General features: G+C 33.7%; 1 protein-coding gene across 1 annotated transcript in view; it reads right to left on the reverse strand.

Annotated features, from left to right (window-relative positions):
* The window catches only part of LOC126979001 (potassium channel subfamily T member 2), a 105,816-nt gene that overhangs the window by 21,296 nt on the left and 67,782 nt on the right, over positions 1-16,738 (reverse strand). Inside the window, exons 3-11 of the mRNA XM_050828142.1 lie at positions 13,495-13,594; positions 13,219-13,417; positions 12,149-12,223; positions 11,952-12,035; positions 10,848-10,942; positions 6,828-7,011; positions 5,580-5,807; positions 3,315-3,472; positions 903-1,100 (exon numbers count right to left, since the gene is read on the reverse strand). Of these exons, the coding sequence (XP_050684099.1) occupies positions 903-1,100; positions 3,315-3,472; positions 5,580-5,807; positions 6,828-7,011; positions 10,848-10,942; positions 11,952-12,035; positions 12,149-12,223; positions 13,219-13,417; positions 13,495-13,594 (1,321 nt within the window). The remainder of the gene's footprint in view (positions 1-902; positions 1,101-3,314; positions 3,473-5,579; positions 5,808-6,827; positions 7,012-10,847; positions 10,943-11,951; positions 12,036-12,148; positions 12,224-13,218; positions 13,418-13,494; positions 13,595-16,738) is intronic.

Raw genomic sequence — 16,738 nt, forward strand, 5'->3', positions numbered from 1 at the left:
TCCAAGCTACGTCAGTTGGTGCTGGGGCTGGTGCTTAGACTACCGAAGTCGGCAAGCGTCGCAAATATGTTGGTCTCAGTGAGTCATACATTTTTGTGCCGTTTGGTGTCGAGACACTTGGCCCAGGGGGCCCAGAGGCGCGGAGAATTTTCAAAATACTATCTTCGCGCCTCAATAAGGCTACTGGAAACTCAAGCGCTGGCAGCTATCTCGGCCAACAAATCAGCCTAGCTATCCAACGCGGAAATGCTGCCAGTATTCTTAATACGCTTCCACGTTATCATAGTTTTAATTTTATGGAGTCCTATATAGTATTGTAAATATAGTTATAAGATTTTTTAGAATAATTAATGTAAATAATAAAAATATCTTGCTACTCAACAAGTGCATGCATATCGATATAATTTCATCGAAATAAATTAAGTCATTAATTAAATCGTTGAAGTTAATTCCCTGTTATGGAGTATTGTTGCCATTATTTGTTGAAACAACAATGTTTTGCATGTTTTTGTTGCTTGCTTGTTGCTACTACAATACGGCTTCGTAAAACGGTCAAATATGCACTGACGCAAATCAAGTCTGACAAGATTTCAAGATCGACAGAACTCAGTCAAGAACAATAATAAATTGCTCTTGCGTTCATTGAGATACATCTTTTGTTTTAATTATATCCATATTTTTACTAAAATCTTCACGCATATAGATGTCTAGTTGCAGAAAAATCTCGAAAATAGTGATCAAACCTACAAGAATACACTCGACATGAATTCGGAATGCCGTTTTGCCAATTTGAATCCAAAATATGACGGGACTATTATTAGTTATCCCTGACTATCCCTCTGGAACAATGTCGTGATTATACATAAATCGTTGCATTTAAAAATAAATAACAGAATACTCACTGTCCTCGACTTGTATGAAGGAGCAATGTGACAAGTGTTGAAGCTCCGGGACATGTGCAGTTATTCGCAAGTAATGCGTATTTGAACTCGTCTTCGCAGACTACGAATTCGGCAAATTTCACGTGCAATTTATTTTCCGGTCTAAATATTTGTACATACTGCGGGACATCCGGCGCAAAGTCTTTCACTGCCCAAGATCTGAAATAAATAATATAATATTAATTACAATAAATCGTACATCTTACTATTATTAAACGATTTCTTACTTCGAAGTATCTAAGGAACGATCAGTAGATTTGGACCAAATTATGTTGCATACTAAAATTAGGTGTGTACGATTTTAAGTGTAGGGAATTTATCAATTAACAACCAGTGAACGCGTATGTTTAACCTAATAGCTAACATTAATCCGATCTAATTAACTACTGCAATAGGAGAATCAATAGACGGTGAATATTTTTTTAAAGAGATACAGCTTTTACGTTTTTTCGTTTGTAGTATGCATCTGATTATAAAATTTGTTTTACCAATACCTTAAACAATTTTTTGGGAGAGAGCATAGGTATTGAGGATGTGTCTGCATATTACCAATTTTAAATAAAAAAGCGCAACACACAAATCCTAATTTACGCGTTGTAGGGTTTCCTGAAGTTAATTTTAGACCTTCCGATCAAATAAATATATTATACATTAAAATCTTGCCTACTATACGTTAAAAGAAATAGGAACACAAACACACGTGTAACCCTATACATATTTGTTAAGTATGTTTAAACCACATCCAACGCATCACAAACACGATAAAATGTTTGTAAGCTTTTAAGAACTGCAAGTAAACTGCCGGTAAAGTTTCAGTCAACGGTCAAAGACAATAAGTCAAAGTCAAAGGTCAACATGTCAGTTTCTATTTTATGCTACTTCAAAATCGTTACTAAACGATTTAAAATAAATATCCAGTCGTTTCCCCAATATTCAAAAAACGAAAAATCTCGTTACATACTTATTAATAAAATTTGCGAGGTCTCAGTCAGCATTACGAACTACTCGACAATAAATCTTAACCGACAGCAATAAGGTTGTATTTATGAAAATACCATGTGTGGTGGAAGAGCTATTGATTAAGTTGACTCATTCGATTTTGTTGACTCCTAATAATATGTTATATTATATAATATTTTATTGAGTCTAGAGACGCGATTTTTGAAGTGAAACCTTCTTTGGTTTGCATTGGTTGGTACGCACGCGATAAATAAATAATTAAACATTATATAATATATATATGTTACGTTTGGATACGCACGTATGGAATACGTTTTGGATGGGTGAAATCTCGTGAGTTCGCGTTCCCGAAATGCTTGTAGCAGTATATCTGTAGCTATACAGCTCACGTATTGTTCAACATTATTGCTGCATCTTATAAGTGAGATTGAAAGGATTTAGGTAAAATTGTTGAAATAGTGGTATTGTTTGATTAATATATTATTGAAGATAAATTGAAATTAATAATTTATTTTTTTTAAACATGCAAATTTTAATACTAGGTACAAGTTCAATGTTTTTCCTTTTATCAACAGTCTCTATAACTGCCAAATTTTTTCGTAACTTATTGGGAAATTGTCGACAAGTGTACCTTCTATCACGAACACTCATGACAAGAAAGAGTGAAGAATGAAACATCTTCAAGCTTAAGGTACTCAGGTCTTACAGATAATTTAGTAACAGTAAGATTAGCACTAAGAATAACCATTTATTGTATGAGTAACAAAGAGCTAGGCAGGTAGGTACTTAATTTGTCAAGGATCTATTACATTCTCAACGCCTCAATCTCTGCGTTGTGTAGTTCTTTACGTCACTCACAGGTAATTGATCACGGCCATCTATTCATCCGAGCAACACTAAAGGAATAAAGGGGACCCAGATGCTTTCACAGCCAATAGTACTGCAGTACCTTGCAGCCTGCAAACTAATTCATTTTATAATTAAATTATAAGCAAACTAGCAGGTGCGACTTTTGGGCGCATTATTTGAATTGAAATAACTTTTTAGTTTTCAATTCGATCGTCCACGATCGGCGCCATTTTGCCGCGCGCGTAGCGTCTATTTTACGTACATTAATAGATTGCTTATAATTAAGATGATATGAGAGAAAATATAAGAAAACTATCAAAACAAGCTATAAGACGATGCAAAATAAACTATCTTATAAACAAAATGAGAGTCAGAACTTGGCTAGGGCGTAGTGTGCCAAACGGCACCTCCGATTTTGGTGTATATTAAAGATCTAGTTCCAAATGGCACCGGTTGATTATGACTAGTTGCGGTGTATGAGATCAGCGGGCACGACCAAACAGACAAGTTGGAAAACAAACAAAAATTCAAACATTATTTTATGTGGCAGTTTAAATTTCGTACCTTAGTATGGTATGTTCATCAGCTGCAGTCTTATCAGCATAGTTTCTGGCTGCCAAGATGAAGCAAGCCTCAGCTTCGTTCATGCGAGCTCTGATCAGGTCTGTGTCTTTGAGGCAAGAACCCTGGATGTAGATAACACGCTGGGCCCAAATAGGTACCTGAACGAAATAATTATATTGTAATATTATTTTGAGTTGATTTTATTTTTGTGTATCTATTGATAGGAATCCTCTCTACTAATACTGGTTAATGAAAAATTAAGGCTTATCTGTACTACTACTACTTATACACTAATATTTGTAAGAGGTATGATTATGTCTATATCTGCATTTTAGTTTATAATGCCAACTTTAAACTAATAAACCAATTTGGAACATTTTTTCTTCTTCTTATATATTGTGTCTAAATATATTCTATAAAATTAAACTTAAATGGGGTAGGGCAAGCTTTTAGAAAATTTGCATATAAATAAATATGCTTATTCCATACTTTAGTTGTGTAACAACATTCTTTGTAAAACGCCCTGAGGAGAAACGCCGCACATTAAAAATGGCGAGTGTTATAATATAGAAGTGTTGGCGTCTTAAATTCGACGGCAAAAATGTGACACAAGCAAAAATTAAGGAACATCTACATGTAAGATCTATGCGATCGAGCGGTTCACAAAAGTTATCGGTCCCCGACACTTTGAGCAGCTCTAGTTTTGAATAAGTTTTCTGTGCAGTTATAAAGATATTATAATATCATATTATATCAAATAACAAATCGTAGAAATAGTTCAGCAATGTTTCCAGCGATTACAAACACTAGTACTCGTTGATCGGTGTACGAAAACATTGTGTTAAAGATCAAAATATTATAACAGAAATAGAATATAATGCAGACTACCCACACATGACAATTTAACTGTGATATTATAATTTACCGGTACATTGTCATTTGAATTCATTTCTTACAATTTAACAGCCCGGTTTTAGTGACATTGTAATGTCACGGGTACACTTTAGTGATACTGTAAGGCTAAAAAATAATATTATAACAATTTTTCTGGTCGTTAGTTTATGGGGCCGTCTCTGATTGGTCTGTTTCATGTTCTTATTGTATGGTGCTTATTTTTTAGTTATGTCTTATTGTAATCATCTAATTGTTATCTGAGCGAATTGGCCTTTGTTCACTAGTAGGTCTCAAAAACAAATTTAGACTGTTGACCACAACGCATAAGCCGAGCGTAGCATGCCGCGGCAGCGGTCGGCGAGCGCCGGAACCGAATCGGCCCTCGTTCACTACTATTTCAACAATAATTTCAGATGGAAAACTCTATACACGCTCCAATGTGTACTATAACGTTTTTGCAAATTGCGTATGAAAATAAAATTTAACAATTCACGCACGACGTCTCACACTGCTAACTTCATTTTTCGCTAGCATTTACCTAGATTTATCATAATATCACTATAGTTTACCCGTGACATTAAAATGTCAATAAAACCAGGCGGTTAAATTGTAAAAAAATACTCGATTGACAATCTACCTTTGAGTTATATTATCACGGCATTGTCAATATACCTACGACATTTGAATAGATATACATAATATATAGAACGTCATTGCATACATCTGACAATGAAAAAACATGTACCAAACAATACTCTAGTTTATTTTAAAACTATAAAATAATATTTTAAATTGTTTCGGACAAAACAAGTATTTTAGTTGCAGGTTTGACATAAAACTAAAAGTTATATTTCTGAATATACCTACTGAAAACTGCCGATGTCTATCGCAATCGTTAATTGGCGAACCGAATTAAAGAGTTCATCTATTTTCCGCTTTTATAGAGTCAATAACCGAGCTACGGACAGTTATCGATTATACAGGTTTTTTATTTTTAGATTGCATTTTATAGCCAGTTAAAAAGGAATTTAAGACTGCCGTATAGGGAATACGCCTGATTTAAAATAATCTTAATTATTAAATATTGAATGTAGCGATAATACCTCTACAGGAACTATAATAGTTAAATTAATTTATCGTCCCCACCATTTGGATGTGTGGCGTTCCTCCCCAGTGCGGTTTTCAAGGAACTTTCTCCCATGTGCAACAAAGCTGTGGAATGACCTTAATTGTGTGGTGTTTCCAGAAATTTAATACATGGGTATGCTTGGGTAATTCCTCTGGTGTTGACAGAAAGTGTGATCATTTAACATCAGCTGACCCGTATTCTTGTTCGTCAGCCTCTTCAATAAAAAAATAGTGACATCTTACCTGTAGTATCATTCGCATCGTTGTATCCAGTTCCATTGGCGAGAGCAGCACCACGTAATAGTCCTGCAGCAATGGATGGGCGTAGAATTCGTTCAGGAAGTCCATGATGGTGTCGGCGTGGAGAGTCGTAGAACAGACGACGACGTGTTTCTCTGACTGTGCGCGGTGTGATGAATATGAACCACCGAGTTTCTGTCGTTCCATCCAAGTGAACGCCAATTGCTCGAACTGGTACACAGAGATCATGTCATTGTTTTTGAAGTTATACAACTTACGGCGCGTAAGGGAAATTAAAAAGTAAATATAATTCTCGTGTAGACTCGCCTTCAGCATATTTTAATGTTGTCTCCAGTCTACTCAGAATTCTTATACTTAATAGACTTTCACATACCAGCCCTGACCAGTATACCAGTATACATTTAATGATGTAGATATGTGTTCGAGTCGCATAGAACTTACAAATTCAAAATAAAATAAATCCTAAAACAAGGAAAATAACTTATAAATCACCATGAGTTTTTTTAGTCCATATATAAAATATTACCGCAACGTAAATCAAATAAGTCAGATTTATTTTATTTTATATTTTTTTTTTAGTTCTAGAATGTTGTTTACATGTATAACACATTCACTGCCAAAAAATAAATAAAAATAATAGCTGGGAACCTACTTAAGGCGAATACCCACTTATGAATGTTTGAAAATCTGTATTTATTTTGAAATAAATAAATTACCTTGTAATTCGTGGACGTGAATTCAAAACGTCTTCAAAAAAAGAGTTCTCAAGTTGCTTGGTTTCTTATGGTAACTTTGAACTTCATTAATTGAATTTAAAATTATATTAAAATAAGTCGTATTTGATGATAAGTACAACAAGCGAAGAATTCAAATTGGCAACCAAGAGTGTTGTGTGATAATTATTTTATGATAAGCCACACAAGTGATGCTTAGTTTTGATTTTTTTTTTATAATTAAATTTCCAATTTTTATTTTTCTCACTTATTCACTTCTAAATAACATTAGTACAATGTAATATATTATTTTTATTGTAAACATGCAACCCCGCACTTGTGCAACTCAAAAATGCATGTCGGTTTGCGTGTAATTTGATTTACATCATAATTAATGCTTATTTTATTATTTTTACAGGCTAGTAATAGTGTAGAATCTGTTGGTGAACCAAATAAATAAAATAAAATACTAAATTAGTCTAGTAGCTTTTTATTTTATTATATTGAAGAAATGTACCTGCGTTGGCAGAACTATGAGCGCGACTCCGATCATAATGACCATATAAAGTTGTGAGGGCCATATATCAGGTACAAAGTCTCCGTAGCCCACCGTGGAAAATGTGACCACCACGAAGTATGTGGCCTGGAATAGGTTGAGGTGGCGGTGGCCTGCCCGTTGGAAATGCTGAATCCCACAAACACTTTGAACAAACAAACACACATTTTAAGCAATTTCGCGCACTGTTGGTATTGTATTATAATTAAGTATACCAATATTTATAGACAATGTGCGATGCGGACGATGCTGTCGATGCCTACAACACTCTTAACCCTGGTTTTACCGCTAACCTACTAACAGGAACCCACATAGTTCTTAACTCTTGTTATGTTTGATCAAATATTCACCCGTGGATTCTTCTGCAGGATCTACTTTATAGTTTTACAGTAAATTGAATATTAGAAAATTTACTTGAGATGTTGCTCTTTCAAATCAAAACTTTGGAGGTTTACAGTTTATACGTTTCAACACTGTGGTACAAATAATTGAACACTATTTTACACACCGCTTCCTTTCGTCGTATTTTTTTGGAATATATGGTTGTACGAGATGGTGAATGGTCATCCATTTATTAACCGGCTTCAAGCAAGGAGGAGGTTCTCAATTCGACGGTATTTTTATTTATATTTGTTTTCTCAGAACTTTCAACTGGGCGAACTGAGTCAGGCGATTCTTTTTTTGTTTTGAAAGCTGGTGATTCTCGTGTGGTCCATTGTAATTTGGTCTAGTCTGACAATGGCATCTATGAGAACACCATAAAAGTCTTAAATTTGTAAAATGGGCGTTTAACTGAATATTACGCAAACCGACGTTGATTATTCTTTTTTATTGGAAAGGATATACATACTTACATACAAAGTTATTTCATTGGCGTTTTGTATACAATTATATTTTACTTAGAATTGAGTATATAAACTATATTTAAAATACTATGACTACATAAAATTAAAACGTTATCATTACGTGGGAGCGTACCTAAAATACTGGCAGCATTTCCGCGTTGGATAGCTAGGCTGATCCGTTGACCTAGATAGCCGCCAGCGCTTCGGTTTCTTACATACAAGGTTAGTTTATAGAGTTTGGTGAGGTTCTAAGCATGGGATCCAAGACAAATTAACGAAACTCTTTAATTCTTAGGAGCAAATTAACGATAGCGATTTTTTTATATTCTATCCGGTCTCCGTTCGTACCCGTGAAAACACGGTCCGAAGTAGTCGTAGAACTATTTCTATTTTATTTCCTTCAACCGTAGAAATTGTTCTACGACTACTTCAAACCGTGTCTTAACGGATACAGATCGGACTCTGATCGGACGTAGTGTGAACGCTCTCTAAGCGTTAAAAGATATTCAATTGTATATATAAAAACAGTTTTGTGGATTGACGTCAGATGAGACGTACGGACGTAAAAGTAATTTGAATTTTATTTATATTAATATCTACATACTCAATACAAAATTGCAATGGGAACCCGCATGTGTTTCAGTATGTATGTATAGAACATACATAACAGTGAGTTATCAAATTGTAGATATGTAGGTAATTACATACCTCATTTAAACAACAATGACAAACTGTTCTGCATGTTAATTACAAGTTAGCAGCTGAAGTTATGCTATAACACAGTATTTTGACGTCACGTTATGTAATATTATTTAAAGACGCAACATTAAATATTGATACACAAAACTCAGAATGCAAATAGATATAACTCATTACTTTTTCATTCTCTCAGCTTTACAAGATTTTCTTTTCAATTTACATTTAAAATGTATGAGAAAAAGATGTTTTAAATTACCCTTTTATACTTTAAATGTAGCTACGGTACAGGCTAATCTAATTTCCTTTTGTAAATCCATTAACAAGAGACGGAGCATGTTTTATAATTGCGATTCAATCAAATTAATTTTATTAAAATGTATTATAAGTACTTCTTAGTGGAAATGATGCAAATAGAAAATACAATTTCAGTTTACCGAGTGTAGTGATAAAAAAGTCTCTTCACCAATGGTAGGCTCCTTTGCACAGGATGCCGGCTAGATTATGGGTACCACAACGGTGCCTATTTCTGTCGTGAAACTGAATGGCGCCGTAGCTAGTGAAATCACTGGGCAGGCACAGACTTAACATCATATGTCTCAAGTTGACGAGAACAACTGTAGTGCCGCTCAGACTTTTTGGGTTTTTCAATAATCCTGAGCGGTACTGCATTGTAATTGGCAAGGCGTATCAATAACCATCAACTCAACGTCCTGCTCGTCTTGTCCCTTATTTTCATAAAAACATACCGTTCAATTGAGAACCTCCTTCTTATTTAGGTCGGTTAAAAAAACCACCACAGTCTTATGATTATTATTATTATTAACAACACGATATTCAAATGTGAAATGAAGTGGGATACCTACTAGTTTTTTTGGCTACAATTTAGCTTACACGTTTAATAGCAATCCTAAATTGGCGAGCCAAGCTTTGTATTTTTTTCAATTTCCTTTTTTTGACATTTCAATAGCCGAGCTACGGAATGTATTTTTTCTAATCTTTTATGGGATGACATATTGTTATTTTTAGGCATTTTTAGCTTGGTATTTGTGAAAACACTACATAGATGCAAGTCTTTGTATATTTTATTTATTTAGAAAGCCATAGAATATGGCTTTCTAAATAAATATTGACGCATAGCAATGAATTTTCAAGATTGATTGACGGATTATCATTATTAACAGCGTTTTAGATAAATAGTTACAAAAAATTCTATAAACGCACCAACGATCTGGTCGAGATTGCCGGAATACATTGGATGAGGCAGCGCAGGACCGATCATCGTGGAAATCTTTGGGGCATCTTCGATGCCTAGCATTATACATGTACATGAAGAGGTGACGTACAATCTTAAGTGTAAGACAAATAAAACTGAACTGTTCTGTGGGTAGAGCGTGAGAGGTCGCGGGTTCAAGACCCGCATTGTTAATATAAGTTTGTTCTCAGTTTAATTTGCGTAATTAATCCTAGAAGTGACGATTACACTTTAAAATCATAAAGAAACTCTTAAGAATCAAAAGGGTAAAGAGCGCGTTAGCTATGTGATTGGGTTCAAAAGCGCTACGCTACGGCTTAGAACATTTTGTCATGTGTTACGACTTAGATTTTACTGTCAATGCTGAGCACGGATAATGGGGTTTATATTCATTTTCGGCAACTGGTTTTCGTGATATATTCTAGGAAAATAGGTTAGTATCCTGTCGAGTGGTGCTCAGCCTCCTCAGGTGAATAAATATTACCCTAGAAGAGTTCTGAGATCAAATTCACTTTATTCTTATAGGTAAATGAAATGACACTTGTGATGTCAAAAGTTTTCTTTTCTTTAACTTTTACCACCACATCTGAAAAAGTTGAGCTTTAAGGAAGGAGAAGAAGTTGTGTGAAACTCAATGCCACCCTTTTGAATGAGTATTTACAGCTTCATCGTTTTACAAATTATTTAATTTACAATATATTATGTAAAGTGATGCAAAAATACACACACTCAATGTTTTTCTCGAGTAAGTCAAAAAAAGTAATTGAAAATTAATAACTAAAACAGGAGTTATTGAGTACAGTAGACGCAAAAATCCACACAAAACGTAAATAAAGAAAGGTATTTAGCGACCATATTATAAGCATTTATAAAAATATAATAACTTAAATTTTAAATACATGAAGCAGAGTTTCCGGTAACAGGATCATCCCGAATTTTCCATTACCGATCCGCTACCGGTAATGGAAAACCCTTCCAGAACGTTCAAGCTCGCGTCACTCGTATTAGAATGAGGTTATTGTACCGCTTATCTTTAAATCTGCGTTCGTCTAAGTCTTTCAATATTCAGCTTCGCTCCTGTTATTTCTCTTGTGTTGAAAGAGAGTATACGGGACTACCATGTAGCAACCATGTTTTGCCCTCCCATTTAATAGATAAAAAAAATGGAATATTTTCTTTTGTTACCTGGTGAAGACTAAACAGAGAAGTGTTACGCATAAGATCATCAGCTGCTGTGAAAGTGCGGATTGCGACTTCTGCATCGCTCGGTGCAAATCATTCTGTCAACAAATATAGAAGTTGGATCGATACATTCTAAAATTACGACTTGTAGTTCCACGAACAAAAATACAGTTAGCAAAATAACTAGCTATCAATCGCATGACAGCACTTCGAATAACATAATAGTTTTGTGTTGTATGTACTTATTAATGTAGCTTTAATGGAAAATCAAATGTATTATTTTCTTTACATACTCTAAAGTATCACACAATGATTATATATTAGATATGATAATTAAAATTGAAGTGTCCGTTTATGATATAAAATTAACAGTTTTTTAATAGAGAAATTGGCGAGACGAGAAATGCGTTGAGATTGATCCCAAAATTTTTAGTGGAGTCGTAATTGCGCTTGTCACTGAGACATATTAAGATTGAAGTCTCATTAGCTGAATTTTTTCGCCAAAACATCAAAATGTTTGCACATTACGTCATGCACATGGTAGAAAAAGGCGTAGTTAAGCTAAATAAAAGATATGAATTTTGGTCAATTAAACGAAGTAATTTAACTAGATTTACGACTGCTAAGTCCAACTGCACTTATTATGGACAAATTAAAGTAAGCTATAATTATAAGCGGCTTCTCCACTTTTAGTAGAGTTGTTAAAAACAAAATATGAATATGTTATAGTAGTGTGACTAATTTAGATCAACATACAATCATTTAAACATAGGTATTTAAGTAAACTGTATTATGTACATAAATCTATGTTTATTATAGATCACAATATTTCACCACTTTACACAGGATGCCGGTTAGATTATGGGTACCACAACGGCGCCTATTTCTGCCGTAAAGAAGTAATGTGTAAGCATTATTGTGATTCGTTCTGAAGGGCCTCGTAGCAAGTGAAGTTACTGGGCAAATTAGACTTAACATCTTGTGTCTCAAGGTGACGAGTGCAATTATAGTGCCGCTCAGAATTTTTGTCTCTTTCAAGAATATTGAGCGGGACTGCGGACTCGTCCCTTATTTTCATAATAGATAGTACTAGCAAGAGGTACTCACAAACATGTTCTCAAGAGATCTCTTGGCGAGCCAGCAGTTGAGGAACACCGGTATAAACAAATGCCGAAGAGGTGGAAAAGGGATCTGTTGAACAATTAATAATATCAGGATAAACTACACTTGATAACTCAATAGATAGTTTCAATTTAAAGTATCTCTATAACGTTCTTTTAAGAAATTAACATTCATATACTCACAGTAAGCGCAAATGGGACAGTATTGACCATTTCCAAAATAAAGTGAAACGAGAGGACTTGCTGCCAGATGTTTCCCTATAATTAATAATACAAGTATAATATTATACACTTTTGTAAAAATCAACTTATTAAATGGCTTCAGTAGTTTGTAGATTATTTTTATGGAAAAGAAGGACAAACGGGCGTACCTGGTGTTAAGTGATCACCACCGCCCACATTCTTTTGCAACACTAGAGGAATCACAAGAGCGTTGCAGGCTTAAGGAAGGTGTACGCGCTATTGTGAAGGTACCCATGTCGTATCGTCCCGAAACACTACACAAGGAAGCTCATTCCATAGCTTTGTAGTACGTGGAAGAAAGCTTCTTGAAAACCGCACTACAACTACAACATACATACAGATGGTGGGGATAATATAATAATTTGTGGCGTTTTCGTAAAATACTTCGAAAGTAAGTGGGTAGTATTAGGACGTAAGGTCATTTTAAATCCTATTTTGAATAAAAATATTAATATTTGAAGTTGTGACATATTTTTTATGATTCTGTAACCTTTTCACATCAAAACATATAACAAATGAAATCTTTTTATTTAATATCTTAAGAAAGATAAATCGGTATCTGTAAAAATACTTTAGGACACAAAAAGGTACATTATATTGTTATTGTGAATATTTAGTCACATTAATTGTTTTCTGGATTAACGAGTCATGAAAGAGAAAGATTCAATGATAATTTTAGTTAGCTGTCAACAGGTATACTTATAAACTTAAGATAAACATGAACTTATATAATTATTTGCATATTATATCAATAAATCAGAGCGCTATTTGTTTCCGAAGCGGTAGTACTAGAATATTAGAAATGTTATCAAAAAGAATTCTAAAGGAATCAATTTTGAGAAAATAAATGCCTTTTATGCCTTTTAATATGTATTTGTCTAATACTGACTCCAAAACGACTAGACCGATTTTAGTGAAATTTTCGGACGATCGGAATACTAAATTTTTATTATTTCGCTATTATACTACAAGAATAGTGTGGCATGAAAATATAGTTTGTTTGTACTTACTTTGTATCCCAGATACGCCAAAAGTATCGCTTCCGCCAGTGAAATCATGGCCAGTGTTACTTGAATAATCCACAGATATAGAGGTCTGTTCACCCAGATGATTCCATCCCAGTTGATAATCGGGTGTTCTTGAAATTCCTCCTCAGTCAGGTTCGCAGAGAACTCAAACTCGGTTTTATTCCCGATCCTGCATCCATAGCTAATAATCCCAGAAAATAGATGTTAATTAACTTATAAAAAAATAATATAAGCTGTGAAATTGAAGTTATAGTTTACCATGTAGCTGATATTGGGTCTCCATCAGCGCACACTCGGAATATGTACAAAAGACATGCCAGTATCTTGAAAAACAAGTTCACTATCCTGATGCGTAAACCTGAAAGAATTCAATTTGAATCATATATCTGTATTTATTTGTATTTATATTAATAAAAAAAAACTGTGTTTTAAGAAAGCTACTACAAAAACTCAAATGTATCAAATAACTTAATAAAGATATAATATAATACACCTCACAGCCATGGCAGTTCGGAATTGTTATCAGCGCCGGAACCCAGGCTCGATATATAGTTCCATTACCAACCTCGGTATATAAGTGTAACGCGTATGAATATTTATTTTTATTTAAAAAAATAATAATGTAATATTAATTATAGGATAATTTTCAAAAATTGAACGTTCTAACATAATAATATGTTATTTGTCAAATAGTAGAGGATTTACAATGAATATAACCGTCATTGATACTTTTAATAAATGAGAAGTATTTTTTCTCAATAACACTTATGTTTTGAAAATATAGCGCATTTGTGTTGAACATATTCTGTGAAGGCTTAATAAAATTACTTCAAACTGATTTTTTTACTTTCATATAAGGAAAGATAATGCGTATTGAATATGTAAACCTTATTCTGGTGGGTCATAGCTGTTATAGTACTATGTATATACAGAACTCTCTACATGAAAAGACGTCTCACCGTGATAGTTTGTAATACGGGCTGTGGCCAGTTATAGTCAAGTCACTAAGGCTGAGATATATAGAGAGCGTAGTTATACTTTGACTTTACTTAGGTGTAATTTAACTGAGTGTGGTACAACACAAACTTGACTTTTGCATAAGGCTGCTTTGCTCAGCATAATTTCAGGTGTCAAATGACTAAAAAAAGGAAATCAAAGATGATTCTTAGCTTACACTTAGCTGAGCTTAACGTAAGTAAAATCTGAGCAAAATCGAAGTACGCTCTTTAGATCTCACTATCTTAATATATGCTTAGCGTTTGCAGCAAAAACACGCATTCGAGTGCCGAGTTTTGTTTAAAATATCGTGTGTAGGCGCCACTCGCTAGCGTCCAAGCGGACTAATTTTGACGTATGGTACAAATGGCTGCGAAGGAACGTATAATACTCTGAAGTATTTTTGCATTTTGAATTAATTTCGTTCGTTTTACGTGTTATTTATACTTCAAGAACCAACGTTACAAAGTACACATTTTTTTGGAAATTATTTTCCACCACCTATCATGGTTGCTGAGGTTGTTACTGGTTTTAGTACCGCAGACTCTCGCTACATGACCAACAGCACCAAAATGGCGAATATCAAACAGGCACAAAAGCACTTTGACAGCTGCCAGTCCAGTGGTATATAGAAGAGGTCAGTAGAATGTCACTAAGTGGCTCGCTGTCGTGTAGTTGCGCCCTAAAGCACAAAAGTTTGTTCTGAATATCTTGAAGCATGAACTATATATGGCCAATACAAGTAATTTGCACTTGTTATAATAATAAATATAAATCTAATATCAAAATAAAGATAACTTATAGCAAAAGCGGTTAATTTGATTTGAATTGCGGTTGAACATTTTATAAATTATAACCTTGAAATAAATGATGCCTTAATTAATGTTAATTCGGCAGAAAGAAGAGACAATTATAAACTTATTAACATACTTTTCAAGACCTTTTTAAGTACAACTGTATTTAAAGTAAGTAATTGAATTGTTACCAAGGGAACCAGAGGTTTAATAGAGTTTTAGGTGTAACGGAAGGTATGTCAGAATGTTAATTATTGAATAACGAATAAAATGGGGTTTTTTAATCACTCATTGAACGTCTAAAGCCATCATCCATTTAAAAAAAGCCTCTCACTGAAAGAAAAGAAAAAAATTAGATTTAAATAGCTTGTGGACCGTCGCTCCATTCCCAATATGTGGTGTCATAAAAAGAACATTTATGTTATTTTTTTACGACATAAATGTATTTAAACAATTATTATAATTTAGTATCACATTTGTTTTGAGAATTTTCTGGGATCATGTTCTTAAAGTATAAACATCAGCCATTAAAACACAGTTTAAACGATAGATATAGCACATATAAAACTTATCTTATCCTTATGTGACTGTAGTCTTATATGAGCACATTGAGGAATTTGCTAGAAACTGTGACAATCATAATGTTAACATGAGGAACAAACATAAACTTGTTGTGCCTACTACTCAGCTAAGTCGAGTTAGTGAGTCTTATGTGGAGCGATCTATATGCTTTTTCAACAAAATCCCAGAAAATGTTCAAAATTATTATTAGTATTACGATATTCAAAAGAATTGTTAAAAAAACATTTGTGTGGTAAAGGTTACTATAACATAAATGACTTTCTTAATGATTCCACAGATGGGGAATAGAGCGACCGAATCAGACAATTGAATAATAAGTTTAATTGTACAATATTACTTTGTAAACATATTTTTTGATGCAAAAAAAGCCCGCTGAGTTTGTTACGCCCATTCTTCTTGGAATGAGGCATTCTTTTTGGAATGGGTGGTAGTTTTTGACTTTTAATAAGTGATGTCACATCCTATCTATATATAAAAAAATGAATTGCTGTTCGTTAGTCTCGCTAAAACTCGAGAACGGCTGGACCGATTTGGCTAATTTAGGTCTTGAATTATTTGTGGAAGTCCAGAGAAGGTTTAAAAGGTGAATAAATATGAAAATGCTCGGAATTAAATAAAAACAACAAATTTGTTTTTCCTTTGATGTGTCCATACATAATTAGAGAATTTATTGACGCACGGTTTGACAGTTCTGCTGTGAAACAATTTCATTACGACAGCAGGGTGCACATTATACGAAGTAATTCTTGATGATATGATATATTATTGAAAAACTCATAAAAAACATTATTTTGTTTATTATGTACAGAAAAAAGTCTGTCGGGTCAAGTAGTTTTGAAAAAAAAATATGTATTTGAATAAATGTTATGAAGTCCTTGTAGACATTTTCACGGGCAAAAGCTAGTGTTGTTATAAACTTGAAGCTCGTTAATGAACAATGCGGGAGTATTGCAAAGCACTTAAGGTAACAAAGGATGTCATGTGCACAAGGCTTACTACACGATAAAGATATACAAGAATAATTAAAATTTTATAATTTTATAATATTCTCAGTAAAATTTATATAAATATTAAAGAAACTCTCCATCTTTAAGAGTTATTTTCTTGTTTGCGTTATTAAAGGCGTTTTC

This window comes from Leptidea sinapis, chromosome Z (assembly GCF_905404315.1).
Source record: "Leptidea sinapis chromosome Z, ilLepSina1.1, whole genome shotgun sequence".
Classification (NCBI taxonomy): Eukaryota; Metazoa; Arthropoda; class Insecta; order Lepidoptera; family Pieridae; genus Leptidea; species Leptidea sinapis.